The 27,019-nt window shown below is 45.1% G+C and overlaps 2 protein-coding genes across 14 annotated transcripts in view; one reads left to right on the forward strand and one right to left on the reverse strand.

Annotated features, from left to right (window-relative positions):
* Positions 1 to 25,493, forward strand: part of LOC110522093 (unconventional myosin-VI) — a 96,274-nt gene extending 70,781 nt beyond the window's left edge. Inside the window, exons 26-36 of one of the 12 annotated variants that reach the window (XM_036975640.2) lie at positions 7,416 to 7,624; positions 8,247 to 8,325; positions 14,183 to 14,343; positions 14,508 to 14,549; positions 15,003 to 15,041; positions 16,291 to 16,329; positions 17,925 to 18,031; positions 19,191 to 19,331; positions 21,397 to 21,423; positions 22,930 to 23,148; positions 23,277 to 25,493. In XM_036975640.2, coding sequence (XP_036831535.2) covers positions 7,416 to 7,624; positions 8,247 to 8,325; positions 14,183 to 14,343; positions 14,508 to 14,549; positions 15,003 to 15,041; positions 16,291 to 16,329; positions 17,925 to 18,031; positions 19,191 to 19,331; positions 21,397 to 21,423; positions 22,930 to 23,148; positions 23,277 to 23,476 — 1,263 coding nt within the window. In that variant the 3' untranslated portion in view covers positions 23,477 to 25,493. The remainder of the gene's footprint in view (positions 1 to 7,415; positions 7,625 to 8,246; positions 8,326 to 14,182; positions 14,344 to 14,507; positions 14,550 to 15,002; positions 15,042 to 16,290; positions 16,330 to 17,924; positions 18,032 to 19,190; positions 19,332 to 21,396; positions 21,424 to 22,929; positions 23,149 to 23,276) is intronic. The other 11 variants (XM_036975641.2, XM_036975642.2, XM_036975643.2 and 8 more) reach the window with 11 other exon arrangements.
* A 67-nt stretch (positions 25,494 to 25,560) lies between these two features.
* Positions 25,561 to 27,019, reverse strand: part of LOC110522089 (uncharacterized) — a 31,690-nt gene continuing 30,231 nt past the window's right edge. For both annotated transcript variants that reach the window (XM_021600182.3, XM_090232441.1), the window contains 2 exons: positions 26,848 to 26,925; positions 25,561 to 26,188 (listed from right to left, as the gene is read on the reverse strand). In XM_021600182.3, coding sequence (XP_021455857.3) covers positions 26,865 to 26,925 — 61 coding nt within the window. In that variant the 3' untranslated portion in view covers positions 25,561 to 26,188; positions 26,848 to 26,864. The remainder of the gene's footprint in view (positions 26,189 to 26,847; positions 26,926 to 27,019) is intronic.

Genomic DNA, 27,019 nt, shown 5'->3' on the forward strand with positions numbered 1-27,019 from the left:
GTATTTTTCATCAGAGCCAAGGCTGGATTTAATAGGATGCCTCAGTCCATGATCTGCATTTTGAGAAGAAATGCATCTGGTCTGAGAGCCGTGTATATGAGCTTTTCATTTTTAAGGTTCTGTTAATGATCAAATTGTATTAGTCACATGCTCTGAATACAACCGGTGTAGACCTTAGTGAAATGCTTACTTACGAGCCCCTAGCCAACAATGCTGTACAAATCAAATCTTCCAAAGCCAAGTTGACAAACAGATCACCGACCATTTCGAATCCCACCGTACCTTCTCCCCTATGCAATCTGGTTTCCGAGCACCTCAGCCACGCTCAAGGTCCTAAACGATATCATAACCGCCATCGATAAAAGACAGTGCTGTGCAGCCGTCTTCATCGACCTGGCCAAGGCTTTCGACTCAATCACCGCATTCTTATCGGCAGACTCAATAGTTTTGGCTTCTAAATGACTCCCTCGCCTGGTTCACCGACTACTTCTCAGAGTTCAGTGTGTCAAATTGGAGGGCCTGTTGTCTGGACCTCTGGCAGTCTCTATCGGGGTGCCACAGGGTTCAATTCTCAGGCCAACTCTTTTCTCTGTATATACAGTGAGGGGGGAAAAAGTATTTGATCCCCTGCTGATTTTGTACGTTTGCACACTGACCAAGAAATGATTGGTCTATAATTTTAATGGTAGGTTTATTTGAACAGTGAGAGACAGAAAAACAAAAAATCCTGAAAAACGCATGTCGAAAATGTTATAAATAACAACAAAAAAATCAAGAAAAAAGTAATGTTAAAAATGTATTTGCATTTTAATGAAGGAAATATGTTTTGCAGAGGGGTCAAATACTTGACTTAGTACTTGGTGGCAAAACCCTTGTTGGCAATCAGAGGTCAGATGTTTCTTATAGTTGGCCACCAGGTTTGCACACATCTCAGGAGGGATTTTGTCCAACTCCTCTTTGCAGATCTTCTCCAAGTCATTAAGGTTTCGAGGCTGACGTTTGGCAACTCGAAACTTCAGCTCCCTCCACAGATTTTCTATGGGATTAAGGTCTGGAGACAGGCTAGGCCACTCCAGGACCTTAATGTGCTTCTTCTTGAGCCACACCTTTGTTGCCTTGGCCGTGTGTTTTGGGTCATTGTCATGCTGGAATACTCATCCACGACCCATTTTCAACGCCCTGGCTGAGGGAAGGAGGTTCTCACCCAAGATTTGACCGTACATGGCCCTGTCCATCGTCCCTTTGATGTGGTGAAGTGGTTCTGTCCCCTTAGCAGAAAAACACCCCCAAAGCATAATGTTTCCACCTCCATGTTTGACGGTGGGGATGGTGGTCATAGGCAGCATTCCTCCTCCTCCAAAGATGTTGAGTTGATGCCAAAGAGCTCCATTTTGGTCTCATCTGACCACAACACTTTCACCCAGTTGTCCTCTGAATCATTCAATGTTCATTGGCAGACTTCAGACGGGCATGTAAATGTGCTTTCTTGAGCAGGGGGACCTTGCGGGCGCTGCAGGATTTCAGTCCTTCACGGTGTAGTGTGTTACCAAGTGCCTTGAGATCATTGACAAGATCCTCCCGTGTAGTTCTGGGCTGATTCCTCACCGTTCTCATGATCATTGCAACTCCACGAGGTGAGATCTTGCATGGAGCCGAGGGAGATTGACAGTTCTTTTGTTTCTTCCATTTGCGAATAATCGCACCAACTGTTGTCACCTTCTCACCAAGATGCTTGGCGATGGTCTTGTAGACCATTCCAGCCTTGTGTAGGTCTACAATCTTGTCCCTGGCATCCTTGGAGAGCTCGTTGGTCTTGGCCATGGTGGAGAGTTTGGAATCTGATTGATTGCTTCTGTGGACAGGCCTTTTAAACAGGTAACAAGCTGAGATTAGGAGCAGTCCCTTTAAGAGTGTGCTCCTAATCTCAGCTCGTTACCTGTATAAAAGACACCTGGGAGCTAGAGATCTTTCTGATTGAGAGGGGGTCAAATACTTATTTCCCTCATTAAAATGCAATTCAATTTATAACATTTTCGACATGCGTTTTTCAGGATTTTTTGTTCTGTCTCTCACTGTTCAAATAAACCTACCATTAAAATTTATAGACCGATCATTTCTTTCTCAGTGGGCAAACGTACAAAATCAGCAGGTGATCAAATACTTTTTTCCCTCACTGTATATCAATGATGTTGCTCTTTCTGCCGGTGATTCGCTGATCCACCTCTAGGCAGACGACACCATTCTTTATACATCTGGCCCTTTGGACACTGTGCTAACAAACCTCCAAACAAGCTTCAATGCAATACAACACTCCTTCCGTGGCCTCCAACTGCTTTTAAATGCTAGTAAAACTAAGTGCATGCTCTTCAACCGATTGCTGCCCGCACACTCCCACCCGACTAGCATCACTACTCTGGACGGTTCTGACTTGGAATATGTGGACAACTACAAATACCTAGGTGTCTGGTTAGACTGTAAACTCCCCTTCCAGACTCACATTAAGCATCTCCAATCCAAAATTAAATTGAGAATCTGCTTCCTATTTCGCAACAAAGCCTCCTTCACTCAAGCTGCCAAAAATACCCTCGTAAAACTGACTATCTTACCGATCCTTGATTTCGGTGATGTCATTTACAAAATAGCCTCCAACACTCTACTCAGACTGCATCCAATTTGCTATCACAGTGCCATCTTTTTCGTCACCAAAGCCCCATACACTACCCACCAATGCGACCGGTATGCTCTCGTTGGCTGGTCCTTGCTACATATGTCGCCAAACCCACTGGCTCCAGGTCATCTAGAAGTCTTTGCTTGGTAAAGCCCCGCCTTATCTCAACTCACCGGTTACCATAGCAACATCCACCCGTAGAACGCGCTCAAGCAGGTATATTTCAATGGTCATCCCCAAAGCCAACACTTCCTTTGGTTGCCTTTCCTTCCAGTTCTCTGCTTCCAATGACTGGAACGAATTGCAAACATCACTGATGCTGGAGACTTATATCTCCCCCTCTAACTTTAAGTGTCAGCTGTCAGAGCAGCTTACTGATCACTGTACCTGTACACAGCCCATCTGTAAATAGCACACCCAACTACCTCATCCCCATATTTTTACTTATCCTCTTGCTCTTTTGCACCCCAGTATCTCTACTTGCACATCTCACTCCAGTGTTAATGCTAAATTGTAATTATTTCGCCTCTGGCCTATTTATTGCCTTACCTCCCTACTCTTCTACATTTGCACACACTGCACGTAGATTTTTCTATTGTGTTATTGACTGTACGTTTGTTTAACTGTTGTTTTTGTCGCACTGCTTTGCTTTATCTTGGCCAGTTTGCAGTTGTAAATGAGAACTTGTTCTCAACTGGCCTCCCTGGTTAAATAAATAAAAAAGAATAAGAAATAAAAGTAACAAGTAGTTAAACAGCAACAGTAAAATGGCAATAGCAAGACTATATACAGGGGGTAACTGGTACAGAGTCAATGTGCGGGGGCACCGGTTAGTCGAGGTAATTGAAGTAATATGTACAGGTAGAGTTATTAAAGTGACTATGCATAGATGATAACAGAGTAGCAGCGGTGTAAAAGAGGGGGGTGGCAATGCAAATAGTCTGGTTATCCATTTGATTAGATGTTCAGGAATCTTATGGCTTGGGGGTAGAAGCTGTTTAGAAGCCTCTTGGACCTAGACTTGGTGCTCCGGTACCGCTTGCCGTGCGGTAGCATAGAGAACAGTATGACTAGGGTGGCTGGAGTCTTTGACGATTTTTAGGGCCTTCCTCTGACACTGCCTGGTATAGAGGTCTTGGATGGCAGGAAGCTTTGCCCCAGTGACGTACTGGGCCATATGCACTACCCTCTGTAGTGCCTTGCGGTCAGAGGCCGAGCAGTTGCCATACCAGGCATTGGTTACCAGGCATTGATGCTCTCGATTGTGCAACTAAAGAACCTTTTGAGGATCTGAGGACCCATGCCAAACCTTTTCAGTCTCCTGAAGAGGAATAGGTTTTTTGTGGTACCCTCATCACAACTGTCTTTGTGCTTGGACCATGTTAGTTTGTTGATGTGGACACCAAGGAACTTGAAGCTCTCAACCTGCTCCACTACAGCCCCTTCGATGAGAATGGGGGCATGCTCGGTTCTCCTTTGTCTTGATCACATTGAGGGAGAGGTTATTGCCCTGGCAACACACTGCCAGGTCTCTGACCACCTCCCTATAGGCTGTCTCTTTGTTGTTGGTGATCAGGCTGGTCTGTTTTGTCAGCAAACTTAATGATGGTGTTGGAGTGATGAGTGAACAGGGAGTACAGGAGGGGACTGAGCATGCACCCCTGAGGGGCCCCTGTGTTGAGGATCAGCGTGGCGGATGTTACCTACCCATACCACAAGGGGGCGGCCAGTCAGGAAGTCCAGGATCCAGTTGCAGGGGGTGGTTTTTAGTCCCAGGATCCTTAGCTTATTGATGAGCTTCGAGGGCACTGGTGTTGAACGCAGAGCTGTAGTCAATAAATAGTATTCTCACATAGGTGTTCCTTTTGTCCAGGTGGGAAAGGGCAGTGTGGAGTGCAATTGAGATTGCATCATCTGTGGATCTGTTAGGGCGGTATGCAAATTTGAGTGGGTCTAGGGTTCCTGGGATAATAGTGTTGACGTGAGCCATGACCAGCCTTTCAAAGCACTTCATGGATACAGACGAGTGCTACGGGTCGGTAGTCATTTAGGCAGATTAAATTGGTGTTCTCGGGCACAGAGACTGTTGGTCTGCTTGAAACATGTTGGTATTACAGACTATGTCAGGGACAGGTTGAAAAAGTCAGTGAAGACACTTGCCAGTTGGTCAGCACATGCTCGCATTACATGTCCGCAGTACATATAATCCGTCTGGTCCTGCGGCCTTGTGAATGTTGACCTGTTTAAAGGTCTTACCCCCATCTGCTGCGGTGAGCGTGATCAGTCTTCTGGAACAGCTGGTGCTCTCATGCATGTTTCAGTGTTAATTGCCTCAAAGCGAGCATACAAGTAGTTTAGCTCGTCTGGAAGGCTTGTGTCACTGGGCAGCTCTCGGCTGTGCTTCCCTTTGTAGTTTAATGGTTTGCAAGCCCTGCCACATCCGATGAACGTCAGAGCTGGCGTAGTACGATTCGATCTTAGTCCTGTATTGATGCTTTGCCTGTTTGATTGTTCGTCGGAGGGCTTAGTGGGATTTCTTATAAGCTTCCAGGCTCCTTGAAAGCGGGCAGCTCTAGCCTTTAGCTCAGTGCGAATGTTGCCTGTAATCCATGGCTTCTGGTTGGGGTATGAACGTACGGTCACTGTGGGGACGACGTCATCGATGCACTTATTGATGACGCAAATGACTGATGTGGTGCACTCCTCAATGCCAACGGAGGAATCCCAGAACATATTCCAATCTGTGCTAGCAAAACAGTCTTGTAGTTTAGCATCTGCTTCATCTGACCACTTTTTTTAAATTTATCAAGTCACTGATGCTTCCTGCTTTCATTTTTGCTTGTAAGCAGGAATCAGGAGGAGAAGAATAATGGTCAGATTTGCCAAATGGAGGGCGAGGGAGAGCTTTGTACGCGTGTCTGTGTGTGGACTAAAGGTTGTCTAGAATTATTTTAACATGCTGTTAGAAATTATGTCAAACTAATTTAATTTTGCCTGCATTAAATTCCCTGGCCACCAGGAGCACCATCTCTGCGTGTGCGTTTTCCTGTTTGCAGCTCATTGAGTGCAGTCTTAGTGCCAGCCTCTATATGTAGACAGCTATGAAAAATACAGAAACTCTAGGTCGATAGTGTGGTCTACAGCTCATCATGGGATACTCTACCTCAGGTGAGCAAAACCTTGAGGCTTCCTTAGATATCGTGCACCAGCTATTATTTACAAAAATACATAGTCCGCTGCCCCTTGACTTACTAGACGCCGGTGTTTTATCCTGCCGAGACAGCGTATAACCAGTATGTTGATTATGTCATCGTTCAGCCACAACTCCGTGACGCATAAGATACTACAGTTTTGAATGTCCCGTTGGTAGTTTAATTTTCTGGGTAGGTCATCGATTTTATTTTCCAAAGTTTGCACCTTTGCTAACAGAATCGAAGGCAGGGGTTTATTCAATCGCCTGCGAATTCTCATAAGGCAGCATGCCCTCCGGACCCCTTTTCTCTGCCTTCTCTATATGCAAATGATGGGGATCTGGGCCTGTTCCCGGGAAAGCAGTATGTCATTCACGTTGGGCTCGATAAAGGGAAAAAAGGATTCTGCCAGATCGTGTTGAGTAATCGCAGTTCTGATGTCCAGAAGTTACTTTCGGTCATAAGAGACGGTAGCAGCAACATTATGTAAAAAAATAAATAAGTTGCAAACAAAAAATCACCATTGGGTAGGAACACGTAAAATGTCAGCCTTCTCAGTCGTTATGTTTACAATTGATAGTACAAAAAAAAGTGTTAAACAATTCATTCCTTTGCGTCCAACTGATTTGTTAGCCTTTTAAAAGTTCAACTTTTTATTGTAGAGTAGTGGGCCTTTTTAAGGTGAAACTAACATCAAATGCTGTTAAGTGTGACTTCAGAGTCTGATGTCGTACACAAAGCATAATTCAACGGATGTTTGGGTTATGAAAACCGAGTGAGGAGACGCTCTGTAGCCGTGTCCTCGGGCGGTAGTAAAACACATCAAACACAGGCCCACAGCTGCGGAGCAGAATAGGGCCTGATAAAAGGTTACTTTGACGGCAGATGTGTATGAATATTCATCAGCAGCAGTGTGTTGCTGTAATACGTTTGCCTCTAATTCAAACCTACACCACTGTCTGTGGAAGCTCTGTAAATGCCAGCAGTCACAAATGTAGGGGCTCTGATTGGGATGAATGTGTTAGTGCTCAGGGACGGAGATGGCACCCAACAGAAATATGAACTTGAATACCCTCCCGTGCCATCAAGTCCAATTAGTTGAGGCGTGAGTCTTGATGGTCTGGGAAGGTGTTCCAGGATCGTATTTCTGTTTGCTGCAAGGAGACACTTGCTGAATCCCAAACCAGTCCCTTCCTCTCGGCCCTCCATCTGCGGAAGTGTCCCAAAGCTGAGGGAGTGAAAATTAAGTGTGTAGGGGCTAATTAGACCCTTCAATAGTCAATTCGACCAAGCCAGCAAAGCTGAAGTACTATTCCAACACGCGCCAAGACTTTGCTCAATTGCATACAAAATAATGGAGAGGAGTAGCTTAATATTTGCATTGTATTTGTTTGTTTTTCGAGGTTAAAATGACATCTCTCTTACCTGTACAGATGTCCTACTCCCCCTTCAATGTAGAGATTGGGTGGATACTGCACCCTGTGTTACTTGGTCTTTACTGAATTCAATCAAATTTTGGCTGATGCCTTTTTCACGGAACTCTACTCTCTCCTCAGACTACAGTCATGACCCGCATGGACATCGACCACGAGTACCAGGCCCTGGTGACCCGGTCAGAGCAACTGCTGACCGCCATGCAGAACAAGAAGAAGGAGGAGGAGGAGAAGGAGCGACTGAAGAAGATCCAGGAAGAGATGGAGAGAGAGAAGAATAGGAGGGAGGAGGAGGAGCAGCGCCGCAAGCAGGAAGAAGACGACAGGCGCCTGTGAGTGGAGGGGGATGGAGAGATGGAGGGATGAAAAGAGAGCAGAGGTTGTCAGATACATTAGTCATGCTTAGTGTCCTCCCCTCTTTTCATTGGTGTATAAAACCATTGAGCAGAACTAATGGCCTATTGTATCTGTCACTAGATCCTAATTTAAGGCATTAGAGACGACTACCAAAACTTTATGGACCTCCGACAACTCTGCCAACTTTATATGCTTGGTAACTGAAGGGCACCGTCATGGATATGGTCTAATAATTTGGCCTACCTACTGCGGAGGCACTTTGAGCATGACCATGTCAGAGGACCTTGATAAAGTCATAGATGTCGTAATGCAATTATCAGGGCTCTTCCAGTGGTCACTTACTGTCGGTTGGATTTTTTTATCCAATTATTATTTATTGGTTGAATCCAATTGAATTGATTCATCTGTTTCACCTCCCTTAATACTGTAGCAGTGTCCTACCAGGATGGATAAAGTATTGATCTACAGACTGTATGAGCTTGACTAGTACTGAGGAGCTGCTGTATGTTACAGTATTGATGATGAAGTTCAACCTTTATGACTCTGTGAGAGAGACACCAGTCCCTAACAGCCTTCCTTATTCTCCCTCTTCCTCAGGAAAGCAGAGATGGAGCTGAAGAGAAAACACGAGGAAGAGGAGCGGAAGAAGAGGGAAGAAGAGGAGAGGAAGCTTCAGGTTAGTGGCAGTGTTCTTCGAGCGCTCTCTCTCGAGCGCGCTCTCGAGCTCTTTCACTCTCGAGCTCTTTCGCTCTCTCTCTCGAGCTCTTTCGCTCTCTCTCTCGAGCTCTTTCGCTCTCTCTCTCGAGCTCTTTCGCTCTCTCTCGAGCTCTTTCGCTCTCTCTCTCGAGCTCTTTCGCTCTCTCTCTCGAGCTCTTTCGCTCTCTCTCTCGAGCTCTTTCGCTCTCTCTCTCGAGCTCTTTCGCTCTCTCTCTCGAGCTCTTTCGCTCTCTCTCTCGAGCTCTTTCGCTCTCTCTCTCGAGCTCTTTCGCTCTCTCTCTCGAGCTCTTTCGCTCTCTCTCTCGAGCTCTTTCGCTCTCTCTCTCGAGCTCTTTCGCTCTCTCTCTCGAGCTCTTTCGCTCTCTCTCTCGAGCTCTTTCGCTCTCTCTCGAGCTCTTTCGCTCTCTCTCTCGAGCTCTTTCGCTCTCTCTCTCTCGAGCTCTTTCGCTCTCTCTCTCTCGAGCTCTTTCGCTCTCTCTCTCGAGCTCTTTCGCTCTCTCTCTCGAGCTCTTTCGCTCTCTCTCTCGAGCTCTTTCGCTCTCTCTCTCGAGCTCTTTCGCTCTCTCTCTCGAGCTCTTTCGCTCTCTCTCTCTCGAGCTCTTTCGCTCTCTCTCTCTCGAGCTCTTTCGCTCTCTCTCTCTCGAGCTCTTTCGCTCTCTCTCTCTCGAGCTCTTTCGCTCTCTCTCTCTCGAGCTCTTTCGCTCTCTCTCTCTCGAGCGCTTTCGCTCTCTCTCTCTCGAGCTCTTTCGCTCTCTCTCTCTCGAGCTCTTTCGCTCTCTCTCTCTCGAGCTCTTTCGCTCTCTCTCTCTCGAGCTCTTTCGCTCTCTCTCTCTCGAGCTCTTTCGCTCTCGAGCTCTTTCGCTCTCGCTCTCTCTCGAGCGCGCTCTCGCTCTCTCTCGAGCTCTTTCGCTCTCGCTCTCTCTCGAGCGCGCTCGCTCTCTCTCGAGCGCGCTCTCTCTCTCTCGAGCGCGCTCTCTCTCTCTCGAGCGCGCTCTCTCTCTCTCGAGCGCGCTCTCTCTCTCTCGAGTGCGCTCTCTCTCTCTCGAGCGCGCTCTCTCTCTCTCGAGCGCGCTCTCTCTCTCTCTCTCTAGCGCGCTCTCTCTCTCTCTCTAGCGCGCTCTCTCTCTCTCTAGCGCGCTCTCTCTCTCTCTCTCTCGAGCGCGCTCTCTCTCTCTCTCTCTCTCTAGCGCGCTCTCTCTCTCTCTCTCTCGAGCGCGCTCTCTCTCTCTCGAGCGCGCTCTCTCTCTCTCTCTCTCTCGAGCGCGCTCTCTCTCTCTCGAGCGCGCTCTCTCTCTCTCTCTCTAGCGCGCTCTCTCTCTCTCTCTCTCTAGCGCGCTCTCTCTCTCTCTAGCGCGCTCTCTCTCTCTCTAGCGCGCTCTCTCTCGAGCGCGCTCTCTCTCTCTCTCGAGCTCTCTCTCTCTCTCGAGCGCGCTCTCTCTCTCTCTCGAGCGCGCTCTCTCTCTCTCTCGAGCGCGCTCTCTCTCTCTCTCGAGCGCGCTCTCTCTCTCTCTCTCTCGAGCGCGCTCTCTCTCTCTCTCTCGAGCGCGCTCTCTCTCTCTCTCTCTCGAGCGCGCTCTCTCTCTCTCTCTCGAGCGCTCTCTCTCTCTCTCTCGAGCGCTCTCTCTCTCTCGAGCGCGCGCTCTCTCTCTCTCGAGCGCTCTCTCTCTCGAGCGCGCTCTCTCTCTCGAGCGCGCTCTCTCTCTCTAGCGCGCTCTCTCTCTCTCGAGCGCGCTCTCTCTCGCGCGCGCGCTCTCTCTCTCTCGAGCGCGCGCTCTCTCTCTCTCTCTAGCGCGCTCTCTCTCTCTCTCTCTAGCGCGCTCTCTCTCTCTCTCTCGAGCGCGCTCTCTCTCTCTCTCGAGCGCGCTCTCTCTCTCTCGAGCGCGCTCTCTCTCTCTCTCTCTCGAGCGCTCTCTCTCTCTCTCTCGAGCGCGCTCTCTCTCTCTCTCTCGCTCGAACTCACTCTCACTCACTCACTGACTAGCTCTCTACACCCACTCACTCCAGTTCCGTGGAGATGGTTAGACTTCTGATGTTTATATACTGTCCATCTGGCTCCCCATGTTGTCCATCTGAAGAGGGATAGCACGAAAGCGCCCCAGAGATCTGACCCTGGATAATCTACAGGCTTTTTAGCTTTTATTGCTGAAAACTGCACTCTTAAATCAGTGTCTGGCCTAGAGCCCACCCTGAGCCAGGGACAGGGTTGGTGCTTACGCAAACAGCCTTTTTAACCTTTAGATACCCCATCAACATCACATTTGGCTTCCGTGTACACGTTGGTATGAATATGCATGATTTACACTGCAGATGTTTGAGTTTTGGGAGGAAATAACTACATGAAACAGGGCTGTGACGGTCACGAAATTTCGTCAGCTGGTGATTGTCAAGCAAATAACTGTCGGTCTTACGGTAATTTACCATTTAATTAACATAAACACATTTAGCATATCATGGCCTATATGCCACTGATGCAGACCTTTGGAACATCTACATTTTAAGTTGAATAAATCCATGTAATATAGCCTCTACTTTCAAAATAAATCCATTATTTATTTTAGACAGGTCTAAAGAAGCATGATAGGAAGAGTCTATTTCAGAAGAACAGAATAGCATACTCTGAGTTGTCCTTATGGTAGGCCCTGATCTGGCTATGCCTTTTGCGGCCAGTGGATGTTGTACCCTTTGCCTGGAGTGCTAGTTGTGCCGTTCTCCCTGATTGCTGCGAGCTCCAAAGCACCTCTCACTCATATGGCTCTCCATCACGTAATTGGGTCTTTCTCACAGGTTACAAGTGAAGACCGACACATCGGGGACGCAACTGCATGTGTCCTTATCCAATTCCGAGGTGCATATTGAAGATATTGAAAGAACTGTCCACATTTACTTCAGCCAACAAGATGAGTAGGCCTTTACTAACAGCAAAAGCACTAGCCTATGTCAATCGACTATCCCCCATAGTACAAAAGTTGACCCATTATATTCTTTGCAATAAATAAATATTCCAAACATAGGCTGGGACAGTTGTGGGATGCAATGGATCTCAAATTAATACAACCACTAGTATCAAAATATGCAATGTGACTGATGCAACAGATACGAACATTTAGCTTAAAATGTTGATAAATTATTAGGCTATTTCTTCACATGAGCGCAGCAATGCGCACATGGCAGTAGGCTATAAGCGCTTATGTTCCATTAGCGGAAAACACCGTTATCAAAAGTGACCGCAAATGTGATTATGCAAGTCATGCTTTTATTATAAAGGTGCAGCTTTATGGTGAAAATGATCTTCCCCAAACTTGAAACTCATGCGCTGCTTATGTATGCCTGTCTGCCAGGCTTTACGCCCCATATGAAGCGGATTTTTGCTTAATTTTAAGAAGTTATTTGGCCACTTTGTGCGCTCCGAGCGCGAAACGCTCCAAATTTACAAACTGACAATTTGACAAACGCTCTGACTTTACGAGCGCACTCTGGCACTCCAGATTGAATTTAAGAACACACCCGAAGTTGTATAATGTAATTTGTTATGCTAACTAGCTAGTAAGATGTTGCATAGCAACAGCATCAACTTCAGGTTGACGGGCTAACAGCACAACTGAAAGCATAAGGTTTGTTTACAGAAAACTAAAAATAAACTAATAGTATATACTCATTAAGTACGTAGTATACAGTATGTTAATATGGGTATTCGAACACAGTTTGATTTAGAAAAAGTTGCAACAAAAAAGGCATAATTTCTTGCCTTATGCTGGACATCATTCACAAGTGATAGGCTAATATTGTCACCCATCAGACTATTCTTGATTTATTCTTGTCTTTACATATACTAAATAATATGTGACATTTTGGGGATTTAGAAAGGTGCGTGCTAATGGTCCAATCTCGAAGCAGGGGCAACGGGAAAAATGCATGTCATCTATGCACTTAAAATAAATTGAGGACACTTTTCCCGTGATTCATTTTCATGCCAGGCAGGTAGGCTATACTCCTGTTGTAAAGATAAGCAATGTACTTAATATTAGGAAAGTTGAAATAAATATAGTAGGCCTAGCCGATAGAAAGCTGATGGGGTCCTCTTTTTATTAAGAGGCCATCACTGTTTTCCCGTACAAATGCATAGCCTATAGAAATGCTGCGCAACATGAGCTCATGATGTTTGATTAGATTTTCGATTACATTTGCATTGATGTCAGGTGATTAGAGGGACAATATAGTGCTGACTACCAGGCAGGTAGCAAGTTTGGTAGACTACTAATGACCAGCAGCAGCATTAGAGCTTGGAGAAGTCTAATTACCGGAACTAAATGGTCACGTGGAATTTGACTACCTTCATGACTCGGCGGTTGTCTTCCTGAATGGCATTTCTCTCAACCCAGGTGTTTCTTTCAGTGGTGTAAAGTACTTTAAAGTACTACTTAAGTCGTTTTTGGGGTATCTGTACTTAACTATTTATATTTTTGACTACTTTTACTTCACTACATTCCTAAAGAAAACATTGTACTTTTAACTCCATAACATTTTACCTCCATAACATTTTACCTGACACCCAAAAGTTAAATTTTGAATGCTGAGCAGGACAGGAAAAGGGTCAAATTCACAAACTTATCAAGACAACACATGGTCATCTCGTCTGCCTCTGATCTGGTGGACTCACTAAACACAAATGCTTCTTTTGTAAATGATGTCTGAGTGTTGGAGTGTGCCCCTGGCTATCCATATATTTTAAAAACAAGAAAATGGTGCCGCCTACTTTGCTTAATATAAGGACTTTTAAGTGATTTTGACTTCTGATACTTAAGTATATTTTAGCAATTACATTTACTTTGAAACTTAAGTATATTTTATAACCAAATACTTTTACTCAATTAGTATTTTACTGGGTGACTTTTACTTGAGTACCTTTCTATTAAGGTATCTATACTACTACTCCAGAATGACAGTTGGGTACTTTTCTCCAATTGGGTTTCTTTGAACACAAGTTCTCCATTGATCTTATTGCCAAAAAAATTTGGTGATATTTTCAACCCTGCCCCTTGTATTTTTTCCCAGTAGAAAACTTGACCAAAATATAAATGTGCTTGGCTTGGTACTGTGGACTCCATTCCCTAGTTGCATGCCTGAGGGCTGCTTATCTCCTGACCCTGGATGGTGGCCAGCTCCTGTAGACTACAGCTAACAGTCCCTCAGGGATCGACAGGCAGAGGAAAGGCTCATTAGTGGATGTGTAACGAGTCTAATCAGGCCCTGCCTCACATATAGCCACCTCCTTTACATCTCTGTGCTTAAGTCCCTGACAGACTGTATAGAGACTGCGGCGGGGGGGCGCAGATGTAGACTGGGAGGACGAGACTGGGAGGGCGCGAGGGCAATTTGAAGGTGCCAAAGGGAGTATCACCCAATCTTGTGAACCTGCAGTCATCCCGAGCCTGCAGCGATGAGCTGCTATTTTGAGAGCGCTGTAAAACGTCATGCCCATGTTTATATGCGTCAACTTCATACAAGGCGTCTTTGGTGCCCTCCATGAGTCTGGCTTGGGCAAGGAGTGACTTATGAAAATGCTCATAAGGACATGGTGCAGGCAGGACCATCCATTGTATTACTGGGTCCATCAGAAAACCACATGCCACCTTCAGCGTAACAGGAAATGAGGCTGTCTTCTGACTCGCCTCACTCCCACAGGGCTCATTCTACGCTGCCTTGGGTGTGTTATTGGATGCTGTACTTTGTGTATTTGTGCTTGTGCATTACAACATCCTGGGATGTGGTGTGTGTGTGTGTGTAAGCACGTATATTAAGGTAAACTGTCTCTGCAGGCGGAGATGGATGTTCAGCTGGAGGCTGAGCGAGAGGAGGAGGCGGTGCGCCAGAACATCTTGGAGCAGGAGAGACGCGACAGGGAGCTGGCCATGAGGATCGCCCAGAGCGAGGCTGAACTCATCCCAGAGGAGAGCCAGAACGACGCAGGCCTGCGCAGGTAACAGCTCACTAACACCGCTAACACACCTCTATAGACCATCTGTTACCCTCTGATGAGAGAGGGTCCCCAGAGATGGGTCTTGATGAGGACTTTGGACCTGGGGAGAGACTCTGACCGTCTGTAGGCCTGCCTAACCAATCTCTTCTCTTCTCTTCTCCCAGTAACGACACCTCAGGTGTTCCATCATCCCCAGAGAGCGCTACGTAAGACACCAAGATTTAAACCCCTTAACCCCCCCCGTCCCGTCCCGTCCCGTCCAACCTTAACCTGACCAGTGAAACATAACTACCCTGCATGCTGTAGCAATCTGCCAGCTAAACCAACCTTACCTCTTACATGCAAACACAGCCATTGATTGATGCTAGGCTAAGTATGATATTTAAACCAACTCATAGTTCAGTTAGTGCTGACTTTTGATTCAGAATCACCTTTATTTACCAAGTACATTTACGTGTACCAGGAATTTGACCTCCGAATTTGATTCCCAGACATGACTGAGCTCACTTGATCAATCAAGTCCATTTATTTTCAAATGATTGCCAGAGGAATGATCTGTCCTTTTAACCAATCAAAGAAAGAGGAAAAGGAAGCACCTTTTCTTCCAGTTCCCCATTGTATTGTGTACGGTTGTAATCCTCATCATTCTCTTGTTGCAGTGGAGCTGGTGGATCTCAAAAGCTCAAGGGCATGTCCATGTAGGTTCCTTTTAAACATCACCTTTTCTGTGTAAATGCACCTTCAGCACACTGGCACTTCTTCTTTTAAATTCAGACGAGGTGCACGTAGAATATCACACGTTATGTTTTCTATTAATGAACTATAAGGATCTGCACTTCTCTTTGCATGCCTTTTGTTCTCTTTTTTTTGTTGCCTTGAGGCTGAAAATAATGCATTGTGGGAAAAGCAACGGCTAGGCTGACTGCACTGACCGTTATCTTGATATTACTAATCCACTGTGTGCTGTAGCAGCATCTGCCAACTAGACCTCTGCTCCCCACAGCATTCCCACAAGCCCCTGAACTGCACCAACTCACTAACCTACGTGTTGATGGATGTGTCACGTTGTGAATCAAAGACATGCTGATGTGCACTCTGAAAGGGTGTTTTGAAGGGTCATAATGGATTTGCCATGTGGTTACTCTCTTTTACAAGCCACTGTTCCTGTCAGTTTAAAAGATTTCTTTGGAAATACGCTCGCTCTCATCCGGTAATAAGAAATTGCTTGGAAACACAGTAATACATGTTATAGGCAGAGCATAGCTATAAGAATGTACACGTTCTCTCAGTTCTACGTCACCTGAGAGTGAGCAAACCGGGAAGAGAAGCGCTAAACAACAGGAGTGAGAACATCAGAGTGGTGAGTTTTTAATCAGTGGCCCTGTAGATCAAATCTAAGTTTGGTGGTGGCGTCCACAGATTTGCAAGTGAAGCTAAGCGTTTCTGTTTATAGCTGCAACAGTTCACATGCTGAGCTCTGGGCTGTTCACACGGCCTCATGCGGAAAGGATCTCACACACACACAGATTTACATTTGAGTCATTTAGACAATTATCCAGAGCGACGTACGGGAACAATTAGGGTTAAGTGCTTTGCTCAAGGGCACATACAGATTATTTTTTTCTTCACCTAGTCGGCTCAGGGATTCAAACCAGCAACTTTCCGGTCCAACGCTCTTAACCACGTGACTACTGTCCGCCTGATCAGCCTCTGTATGTCACGCCAGAATGTGAGACCTGCTTAGATGATACAGTGACCAGTAAACCAGCAGTGTTCCAGGGAGGGAGGGAGAGTGCATTATATTCCTGGCTGCACCTGCACACACCTTTTCTCTCTTTACACGCCTTCTTTCTCTCTCCTGTCTTACAACTGCAATCAATGTGACAGTTGGCTGGTATTGAAAGTGGTTCTAACTCTTATTATGCTGGGCTCATCATGTCCTTTTAGGGAGGAAATGGCCAAGGAAATGTCTGAGCTTCTGTCTAGGTGGGTAGAAATCCTTTCAATTCCATGAATTAAATCTCAGGTAATCGTTACGATCAAATCTCTGGATCAAAACGTGTGATTCTGCGTATCCATACTAATCTTCTTAGTAGATATGTATCATCATTTAGGCTAATTCTTCATAATTCCACACAATTAACCATTGAGTGTTCCTACACAATGGGGTAGGGCTCCTCACCATGCAAATGGATGGATGATTGGTTTTCAAATCTTTTGAAAGTTGTTAAATCTCAGACGATCACTTAACTTCAACTAGCTTTTGCTACTGGTAAGTAAATAATGGTGGCCTCATATGTTTGTTCCAACTATTATAGTTACTCACACATGATATAAGTCAGCTATATCCTGATTCCTGGCCCACTGATATTGCACTGTAGTAGAGCTCTTCTTTATTGGGATCCCAATTAGCTGGCGCCATGTGGCCAGCCGTCAGAATGACTGAATGAGAGATGTTTGCTGGAGCCCGTCGACCACAAACCCAGCAGGCACTGTTACGTTGTCTGTTTACTAATTGGTTCAAGCCGCCTCCCACTACGCCTTATTGCGACACATGGCCACAGGAAGTGGGAGCAGAAGGTGCCCCGGCCTGCTGGCCCAAGGTTGATGGGGCTGCGTGCTTCTGGGTACCCGGAATAGCCGCCAACGGTGGAGAGGCTAAATCAGCCAATAGGATTAGAGCGTGGCCCAGGGCCCACTCCAGCCTCAGATCCAGAGAGTCTAAAAGGGGCAAATCCCAGCCAGGATGTAATTAGCCCTGTCAGCAGTTAGGAGGAGGAGACCACAGATCAGACTAGCAAGAAACAGCTGGAGAGTAGAAAGACACACAGGGCCAATTTCCCCGACATGGATTAAGCCTAGTCCTTAATCTGTGTCAGGGAAACCATCCCATACAGTGCTAAATGGCTGTTCAACAGAATAAAGCAGCACTGGAGCAGCTCCATGACCAATTCCGTGGCCTTGTGGTTAGTGTCCTGCCTGAGGTTGGGAGTTCGATTCCCGGCCGAGTTATACCAAAGACTGTAAACAAGGGACCCAATGTGTGTCTGTTTGGCACTCCGCATTATGGAGAAAAATTAGGGGCGAGGCCCTGTGATAGACTAACATCCTGTCCAGGAGGTGTAGTTGCACATCGAGCTGCCTCACGCTACAGAAACAGGAGATGGGCTCCTGCTCCTATGAGCCGTTCCAGCTCCATACAGTTGGGTTGTGAATAGTCTGTGTTACTGGTGTGGGGTTGTTAAATTTCTCTTGTCTAGCTGCAGTTCACCTGACAAACTTCACATTTCACCCCACATCATCCTGCTCCCAACTCCTCCAATGAAAATCGCAATATGTCATCATGTGATTATGACCTTTGATCTCTCTCGTTATGGATCCTGTCATTCTTGCTCCACTGGTGTAGGGTGAAGTTGCTCCTAGATGCTGATCTTGGGTCAGCTTAGAATTTTTCCCACCGATGGTTAAGGATTGGGGGAGGGTATGCCGATCCTACATCTGTACCTAGGGGAAACTTCACCCCGGAGCCTGCTCTGGTTTTGGTTGTAATCCCACTGTCTTGATTGTTTCTGTGCTGCCAGAGGCCCACAGGTTCAGGCCACCAAAGCTGCTGCTGCTGGCACCAAGAAGTACGAGCTCAGCAAGTGGAAGTATGCCGAACTGAGGGACGCCATTAACACATCCTGTGGTAAGAAAGTCAGCCATGTTGAATGTTTGGGTGAAGCTCATTTAGAAACTTGACTCTGACATTTTGACGTTAAGAATCTTGACTGGGACATTTTGCTGAGACAGTGTCGCTCCTAACGAACCTTATGCAATATTGAACTGTCAAACTGTTTTCTGAGCCTGGTTCGCTTCGGTCTAAAAGTGAATTGTGATTTTACAGCTTTAACTTGCTCCATGGTTATTTATTAATGCCTACGTTATTATTTGATCACTTCCTTGTACATGAAAGTCAAATTCTTCTATCATTTGGTAAAACAGTGGGGTACCAGTGGTCAAATGTTGTGCAATATGTAGGGCAGGGATCCTCCATTACATTAATCCTCGGGCCATTTTTTTGTAGTTGAGCAGATGGTTATAAATAATTTGTATACTGCAAATGGACCACAAGAAGCCAAAACGGGTATAGTATTTGACCAAAACATAATCATTTCAAACCTTGATTATTGATTTACACACTTGAATACTCTAACAGATTTCCTCAATTAGAAACACTACGCTGATTTCAACGGGGGGGGGGGGGGGGGGGGGGGGTTTAAGTCACCCCTGACCCTATTGGGGAACCCTAGAATTGGCTTTCATTTTGGGCGCAGGCTCATTCATTCGCTGCTCCCCAAGCCCTGTGTCTTATGTGCTACCAAAAAATGCCCAACAATGGGTTATCTGGGGTTGCTGACACATTTGTATTGAAAGTATTCACAAAGCATTCAGGCATGCTGATATTAAGTAGTGTGCCCATTACAGGGAGACCTTTTTGACAGTGAAATGACTAATTTATCTGGTAGGTAGGGAGCCATCTTTGTGAATTCAACTTTACCAAGGCACTTAGCGGGTCTGCTGATGACAGTTTAAATGCGTTTTAACCCTAGCAGCAATTGTTTTAGAATTTCATGAAGACATAGAAAGACAAACCCATAATGCTGTCTTGTCTTTTTATTATTTTATGGCTTTTGAATTGTTGTTGAAGTAATGAAAGTCTTTTAGCTGTAGCTATCGTCTCTCTGTTGGTCGTCCTCCATCTCTGTGTGCAGCTCTGTCCTTTGTGGTGCTGGTCGACTTTAGAACCTGCCATGCTCTAATAGCTCTTCCTCTCTCGATCTTTCTCCCTCCCTCTCCACCCACAGATATTGAGTTGCTGGCTGCCTGCCGAGAGGAGTTCCACCGCCGGCTGAAGGTCTATCACGCCTGGAAGTCAAAGAACAAGAAGCGTGGCAACGACACCGGCAACACTGAGCAGAGGGCCCCCAAATCAGTCACCGACTACGGTAAAGGGACCCCACAGGCCACCTTGTCCCCAACCCACAGGGTGTTTCAGACAGTGTTATACAGTACAACATCAATGTAGGCGTCTTATTATGGGTCTCTTTCCATGCTGTGATAGTCGTGATTTGGAAGCATACATTTTTTTTATTCTGCTCCCAATATCAGACCTCTAGTCCCCTACTGATATATTCTACTGCAATACTGAGACTGTGGCTGCATCCCAAATGGCGTCCTATTCTCTACATAGTGCACTCCTTTTGACCAGACCCATGTGGGCCGTGGTCAAAAGTAATGCACTATCTAGGGAATATGGTGCCATTTGGGACACAGCCTGTTGGTGCCTGCTCTCATCCTCCAGCCTGACCTTTTCTCTTATTGTTCTCCATAGCACCCCATGCTGTCTCGCTCTGTGAGCCGCAAATGGGTCCTTTCCATGTACAAAACATGGAGTCGCCATGACAACAAACAGCTATTTTTCCTGTGTGGCAGATTGCAGATCCACTTTGTATGTGCTGTTTGTTAGACAACTGCATACCACATACACAGCCCCCATAGAATTACATGTATAATTCTAGGATCTGTAGCTATGCCCAGCCCCCACCTGTCCTCCTCTCACTTAGTGCTCTATTTTCATCTGGCGTTAAGAAAGCACTATTGTCAAACGTGTGCTTGTTTGCAATTTCGACCTGTTAAATCCCGACGCTCTTCTATTTTCAAGCCCTAGCGCCAGGATTGGTAATTTACCTGTCTTATATGAGCCCGCTTGCGCAAAGGTTGGAGGGGTAGCGATATCTGATTTGTTTCCTTAAAAACATGCGCCGTTTTCAGTATGAGCTGGTGGGGATATTTTAAGACCAACCGAAAGCTGGTTTTAGCGGTAACGCGGTTGGTTATGGCATGGATTTTGACAGCAGAAGCTCAGCCTATCCAGCCATGATGCATAGTGCCCATATACACATGGAGCAAGAGATGTGCTTTGTGCCCGTGAATCTCCTATTTAGAAACTTTTTTTCCCCCATTTTTGTTGTGAGGATTGTGAGACTTCTTAGAAATTAATCTTGATCACCAAAGTTTTATTCAAAGATCAAGTTTGGCAGCAGCAAAACTGTGAGCGGACATCACTTTTTTTTTAAAAATCTATGCAGGCTATTACATTATTTTAGCCAGCGCCTCTTATTATTATGGATGTGCATAAAACCCCTCCATGTAGACTAATTACCCATCATGGAACGAGAGATAAGATCATCCGGTGACATTAGTATTTAGAATTTTTTTGTTATTTTCCATTTTGTTTAATAAAAAAAAAATATAATAATAATAATTAAAACCTTAGTAGGCTACCCTTACCCTACTATAACAAAAGCTGGTTCAACAGCAATACATCTGGTGTCAATCTTGTCCTGGCCATGCATTAGCCAAGTAGCCTTTCTATAACGCATGCGGTATTAAGGCATGGAACGCCATGATTGGCTAGTGAGTGACCAAGCCTTCGTCACAACCACAACTTGTTTATTCATCAAAACCCAGCCCTTTCGCGCCACCGCCAGCTATTGCGCTCATAATAACGGCTGTGAAAATAGCAACAAACAAAAAAATATTGCCCGGACCAATAGCGCTACCGCCACTGCTTAGATTTACCATTGCGTTAGGTTTGTTAAAATAAAGCCCGTAGTGTCAGACACAGCACAGTGCCAGCTATGCCTACCTGCTCTCTGACACATTAACAAGGCAGAGGCTGAGGAGAGCTCTCATATTTTCAGGCTCCAAGGATAATGTAACCTACAATCAAATGGTTTTGCTTGTGAATGGCCTTCCCTGTACTTCCATGCCTATGGTCTCATCCATTTAGGCCATGGCTACAGTAAACACATGTAAAGACATGGTAATAGCGCTACCATTAATATCTATGAAGAAGAGGCATTGATATTGGTGATCGGCTCAAAATAGCCTAGTCTTTCTAGGAAATTAATTTGTAGTTCCATAATATTGTCTTGCATGTTGATTTTGTTTTATACCTGTGTCATACTGCATGTGTTTGTAAGTGTAACCTGGCATGTTTACTTTCAGATCTCGCACCTCATGTGAGACAAGCACGTAAGTGGTTCTCCATGATGTAGTAGCACCACTAACCTCAGCCCAGTGCTAAGCCCTCTATTAACCATGGGGAAATGGAGGGGAGGGCTGTCTGTGTGTGGTGGTCACTACTCGCCTATGTGGAAGGGTTTTACTTTCTGTTTTGGGATAAGGCTCTGGTCAACAGCAGTGCACTATATAGGAAATAGGGTACCGTTTGGGACATAACCTTGGTGATGGCGTGAGGAATCTTACAGCAACTGGTTTCTTTCTAAATGTAATCGTCTTTGGTGTGCATGTTATTTTATAACAGAAGAAGGGGTTTCAGCTAAGTGCACCTGGAATTATTTGTAAGTGTAGGCTATTGTATGAGATGCTACAGACTTCTAGTTTTTTTTTTTACAAGGCAGTGTTCGATTTGGATGGTGTTTTCAAATGTGGAACTCGAGCTGATAGAGAATGAGGATGGGCACAAAGAGATTTCAAAGTGTTAAAATGGCTGCTGTTATTGATGTTGCTGCAAATGTTTTGTGGCTACGCTTGACAATTGGAGCTAAAATCATTCAGGGCACTTAGGCTAACTGGTGTTTGGATGGATGTGTGCCCGCCTCCCAAATGGGACCTTATTCTGTAGATGGTGCTCTACTTTTGGGCCAGCAGCCGAAAGGTTGCTGGTTTCTAATCCCTGAGCCGACTAGGTAAAAAAAAAGATCTGTCTGTGCAGACCCTCTCATTCACTGAAGTGCATCAGACAATGAGTAGCTGGCCGTACAAATCGACGGACATCCTTGCAACAAAAATAATTCACATATAGTGCGTCTGTCAAGGAGTATGTTCAAAAGGAATGATGTGTATTCACATAGAGATTGTGTACACGTCATTGGAACAAACACCACCAAAAATTCTGTCAGTCTCGGTTGCAGCTTTTGCAAGCTTTTTCTCTGGACAAAATCAACTGTTTATATGAGGGAAGGACTCTCTGAAAGGTGTTGGGAATGAGTGGGCGGCCATTGTTTCTCTAGTTAATTGTACCGCAATGGTGTTGGTTGCAAAGTGTCATCCTCATAGTTAACGGCACAACCTTTTCGGCTTTCTCACCTTTTAGTAAAGGATCCGTTTTGTTTGGTGGCAGGGAGTCAGGGAGAGGTTGCTCTAAACTAAAGAAAAATATGTACTGTACCATGCCTGTCAACAGGACTGAGGCTACTGCACCCCCACCCCCCCATCTTTCCCTGGTCCTTTTCTCCATAGAGCCTCCCACCCCTTTCAATCACTTGGCCTATGTATGTTCTTTATGTTTTGATACGAGCAGGCTCTGTAACAAACATCTGACATGCCGCTTGTCCCTGATTTGCTCTCTGCTAATGCTGACCCCCCCTAGCTCTAGCAGCAACGCAGTCCCAGCATCCCTATTGGTTCCTGTTTTCATTTCTATTGGTTCCTGTTCCTTCCCATCCCTATTGGGTTCTGTTACCATTGCAATCAGCCAGCATCATTAGCCTCTCTAACTAATCCCTTCCCCAACAGCCCAGGCGAACCCAGCCCCACCCATCCCAGCCAGGCAGCATGAGGTGGCCATGAACCGGCAGCAGCGCTACTTCCGCATCCCCTTCATCAGGCCCGGAGACCAGTACAAGGACCCCCAGAACAAGAAGAAGGGCTGGTGGTATGCCCACTTTGACGGGCCCTGGATCGCCAGGCAGATGGAGCTGCATCCGGACAAGCAACCCATCCTGCTGGTGGCAGGTCGGTCAGCAACCTGACCCCGTGGGGTGTCTTTGTGTGCATTTTGTGCGCGCATGTGCCTGTCTGTTCTTTTCATACTGTTACTGCCTCATAAAATTTGTTTTGCTGTTTTCTCTGTGTGTCTGTAGGGAAAGATGACATGGAGATGTGTGAACTGAGCCTGGAGGAAACAGGCCTGACGAGGAAGAGGGGAGCTGAGATACTGCCCCGGCAGTTTGAGGAGATCTGGGAGCGCTGCGGGGGTATCCAGTACCTCCGGAGCGCTATCGAGAGCCGACAGGCCCGCCCCACCTATGCCACAGCCATGCTGCAGAGTCTCCTCAAGTAAAAAGTGTAGGGTGAATTTCCCCCTAGTCACTGATTCTGGGTCAGTTTTTCATTTTCCCCACTAATGGTTAGGATTAGGGAAGCTGATCCTAGATCTGTACCTAGGGGAAACTTCCACCCTGGCGCTAAATCCCCTGTCCCAAACCACAGGCCTCTATCTCACTACAGCAAAGGGAAGAATGCATTTAGCTACTGTACCGAACACGGCGGGCATTCAAGCATACTGTACCATGTTTTGACTGGAGGTACTCAAGTCATAAGTGAACTGCTTTTTGTTCATTGTCCATTTTTTTTTTCTTCATGTTCTTGCCGGCTTTCAATTCTCTTGTTGGTTATTATTTGTTGGTGGGAGCAGAGGAATTTGCAGTGAACCTATGCAGAGTAATCAGACACTAATTACATCTAGTTTTGTTTCTTGAGCAAATGTGAGGTTTTTCTTTAATATTCCTGCTACTTTAACTACGAGGCCTTATAAATAAAAAACGACTTTAACAGGGTCATTTGCTGAAAGTAGGGACTGTTTTCAAAGCTGCGCCTCCAAATAAGAGTTTTAAGAGTATTAAATCGTAGATGTTTATTACTGTGTTGGTGGTTTAACCTGACATCTCATCGTTTTCTCTCTGCAGTCTTAATAACAGCTTTTTGATGATCTCACGTAAACCAATACTTTCTGTTCATGTGGTTATTACAGGACAATACTTGCACAAAAGAGATGTTTGATCCATGGGTGGAAATGGGCTTCAACGCATTCTGGGGGTGGTGGTGTTGGCGGGGTGATGATGATGATCTCTCATGTGAGGCAGTTATACTTGAGCGTCAGGTTCTTAAGGATTATTTTCAGTAACTGCACATAAATTCATTCATTTCAAATTATTATATTTGATAATACTGTAAACTTCTTCTTTTTTTTTACCTCTGACTTTCAGACAGAATGTAATTGAGTCGATTTTGTTCCTTCAGTCTTTACTTTTTGTTTATGTGTGATTTAGGAATGCTAATGAGAGAAAGAACGAAAGAAAGCTAAAGATGTTTTCATTTTCACATTCCCCAACCATTCATTCCTAAAGCCACATGGTTGAAATTGAAATGCATTGTTTTATGTTGTCCACACAAGGCTATGATATTCCAAATATTGTCTTAAGAAGAAAAATAATGTGCTAATCAAATTTAATTTATGATGTGGATTACCAGAAGTGAACCATACAAATCTTGAGATACTCTAGGATTTCAAATAGCATTCAAGTCATACTGTTGGACCAAATGTGTGTATGGGAGCAGAACTGAATGGAGAAATGAAGTAGGAGGGGTCAAGGAGACCTCAAGCTCAGATACAGATATCCAGCTAGTCTTCCCTCCTGGATATATCATCTCATATTTCAATAGACACTTACGTACAGGATATTTTATGATACAAAGAGAGTAATGTTTCTACAGGAATGTACACATTTATTTTCAAAAGAAATCTTTCTACTCTAAAATCAAAGGGTTTGGGCACATGACTCATGTTTCTTGAAAAAAATAACTACTTTAAAATGAAGCAATAATTCCTCAAAGCTACAAGGAGAAGGACAGCCTTTGTCATGTACAGTACTGTGTGTTTTAGAGACAATCTCTTGTGAGACTAGAACTACTCTCTTCAGGTAAGGCTGATTGTTAGTCTGGGGTTTGTTTTCTAGCGCTTCTTCTCATTCCCTTTGACGCTCGGCACAAGCGAAAAGGCGACGTCGTGGTTGTTTTGAATGCATGAGATCTATCCACTCGTGCGCGTGTCTGAGGCATGTCTTCAGTTTAGATCTAAGTATTTATTTATGACTTGAACACCAGAGTATACTACTGTACGTACTGTGTGGTCTCCTGGAATATCTCTTGTAATGTACAACCAATTACTGACTGGCTTCGATATGCTCTGTGTGTCTCTCTCCACGCGTTACAATCATTCCTCAAATACTGCCTTTTCACTGTCACGTTTTTCTAATGCTGATCTCTAACTGTTGAAATAAACGCATTCTTTCACTCAACTGATATTGCTCCTCGTGTTTTACGTTCTGTTACTCAATGCTACAGCAACACAAATAGAGAGAGTTCTGTGAGGAAATAGTTTTAAAAAAGCCCTATTGAAGATGGTGAGCAATTTCATTTCCCCGACGTGTACAGAACAGCAGTAGTTTTACGACCCTGAGGAAACACCATTACATTATTACAGAGACAGATGTATCATTAACATCACCCACACAGGTGTACAGTACGTGTTATTCACTATACAACGTTGCAACATAAGTACCTCATTATGAGGAAAACATTTCTTGTAACTTTTCGTCTGGCATTTTTACATTAACACTTTCACTACTAAAATAAATGTCAGCACATATGTATAAAAGCAGTTAGCGGTCCTGGGATGCCATAGCAAAATGATCACATCCGTTTGACATTCATCTGTCGTTCCCGAGTCATTTGTTCACTGATGACAATGACCGAGTACGGCTGTCCAGAGTTCGCCTGAATGTCTGTTTGACAGAAAACGGGAGTATCCTTTCTGGTGAAACACAGGCTTCGGAAAGGTCAAATGAAGGGGTTGTCTGGCTGAGTGCCTGTCTGTCCATCAGTAGCCAACAGGTCAATGTCTTTCTGCAATCACAACATTGTCCGTGATCTGCATCTGCGATTTAGCTATTGTTTTATTAACATTCCTGTGTCTCTTCTGCAGTTGCCAAGTCTAAAAAAGAGAGACACAGATTCCAGTTGTTACCTTTCACAAAGACTGTACAGTGCAAGCTAAAATGTATGTCATTAATCTAACTGGGATACTGTATAAACCCACGTCTGATGCTTTGAATTGTATTATCTTTTGAATGAAAGTTAGTCAAACTCAATTCTGCATTCCGTTTCCTTTCATTTAACTCTTAATTCAATTTGACCCTGTTCCTCAACAACTAACACTGACCCGGAAAGAGGATCAAAGAAGGCCAGACTAATCACAAAGCCAGACTACCGACAAAGCCTACATTCCGAAAGCAACAACGGCTTCTGCTCATAAACAGGCTTGACAATCCGCCTCTCCTCCATCAAGAGGTGAATAACATGGGATAAGCCTTCCCTTTGGTAGGTTTAGTTTGTCTGTGTGAAGTGTTTGTCTGTCTGTCCGGCTTACTGTCGTGTAGAAATACACTCCGCTCTAAATCCATTTGAGATCCACCCGTAAACTATCAAAATATAATGGAACAGTTTGAATAATAATTATGTCATGGTTTGATTCGCCTTTCTTGTTGCGATAATGTAATTTGACACCTTGGCATTCTCTGTCTGGGTCAGAAATGGAGGTCAAATGAAAGTCAAAGTTGTCCAGAGAGCACAAATGACCTAACAAGTCCTTACCTCAATACGGAGGGTTGTCATTCAACACTCGACGTTCTTAATTTGTCAGCCCTGGAAGACGTATACTTTTCTGGGTATCTACAAAATAAGAGAACTGATATTGAGACAAAACGAGCAAAGGAAGCAGCAAAAAATAAAACCATTATCCCAAGGGGCAAAGTCACATGGGGTG

Source organism: Oncorhynchus mykiss, chromosome 4 (genome assembly GCF_057628025.1).
Source record: "Oncorhynchus mykiss isolate SJ-2025 chromosome 4, ASM5762802v1, whole genome shotgun sequence".
Lineage (NCBI taxonomy): Eukaryota > Metazoa > Chordata > Actinopteri > Salmoniformes > Salmonidae > Oncorhynchus > Oncorhynchus mykiss.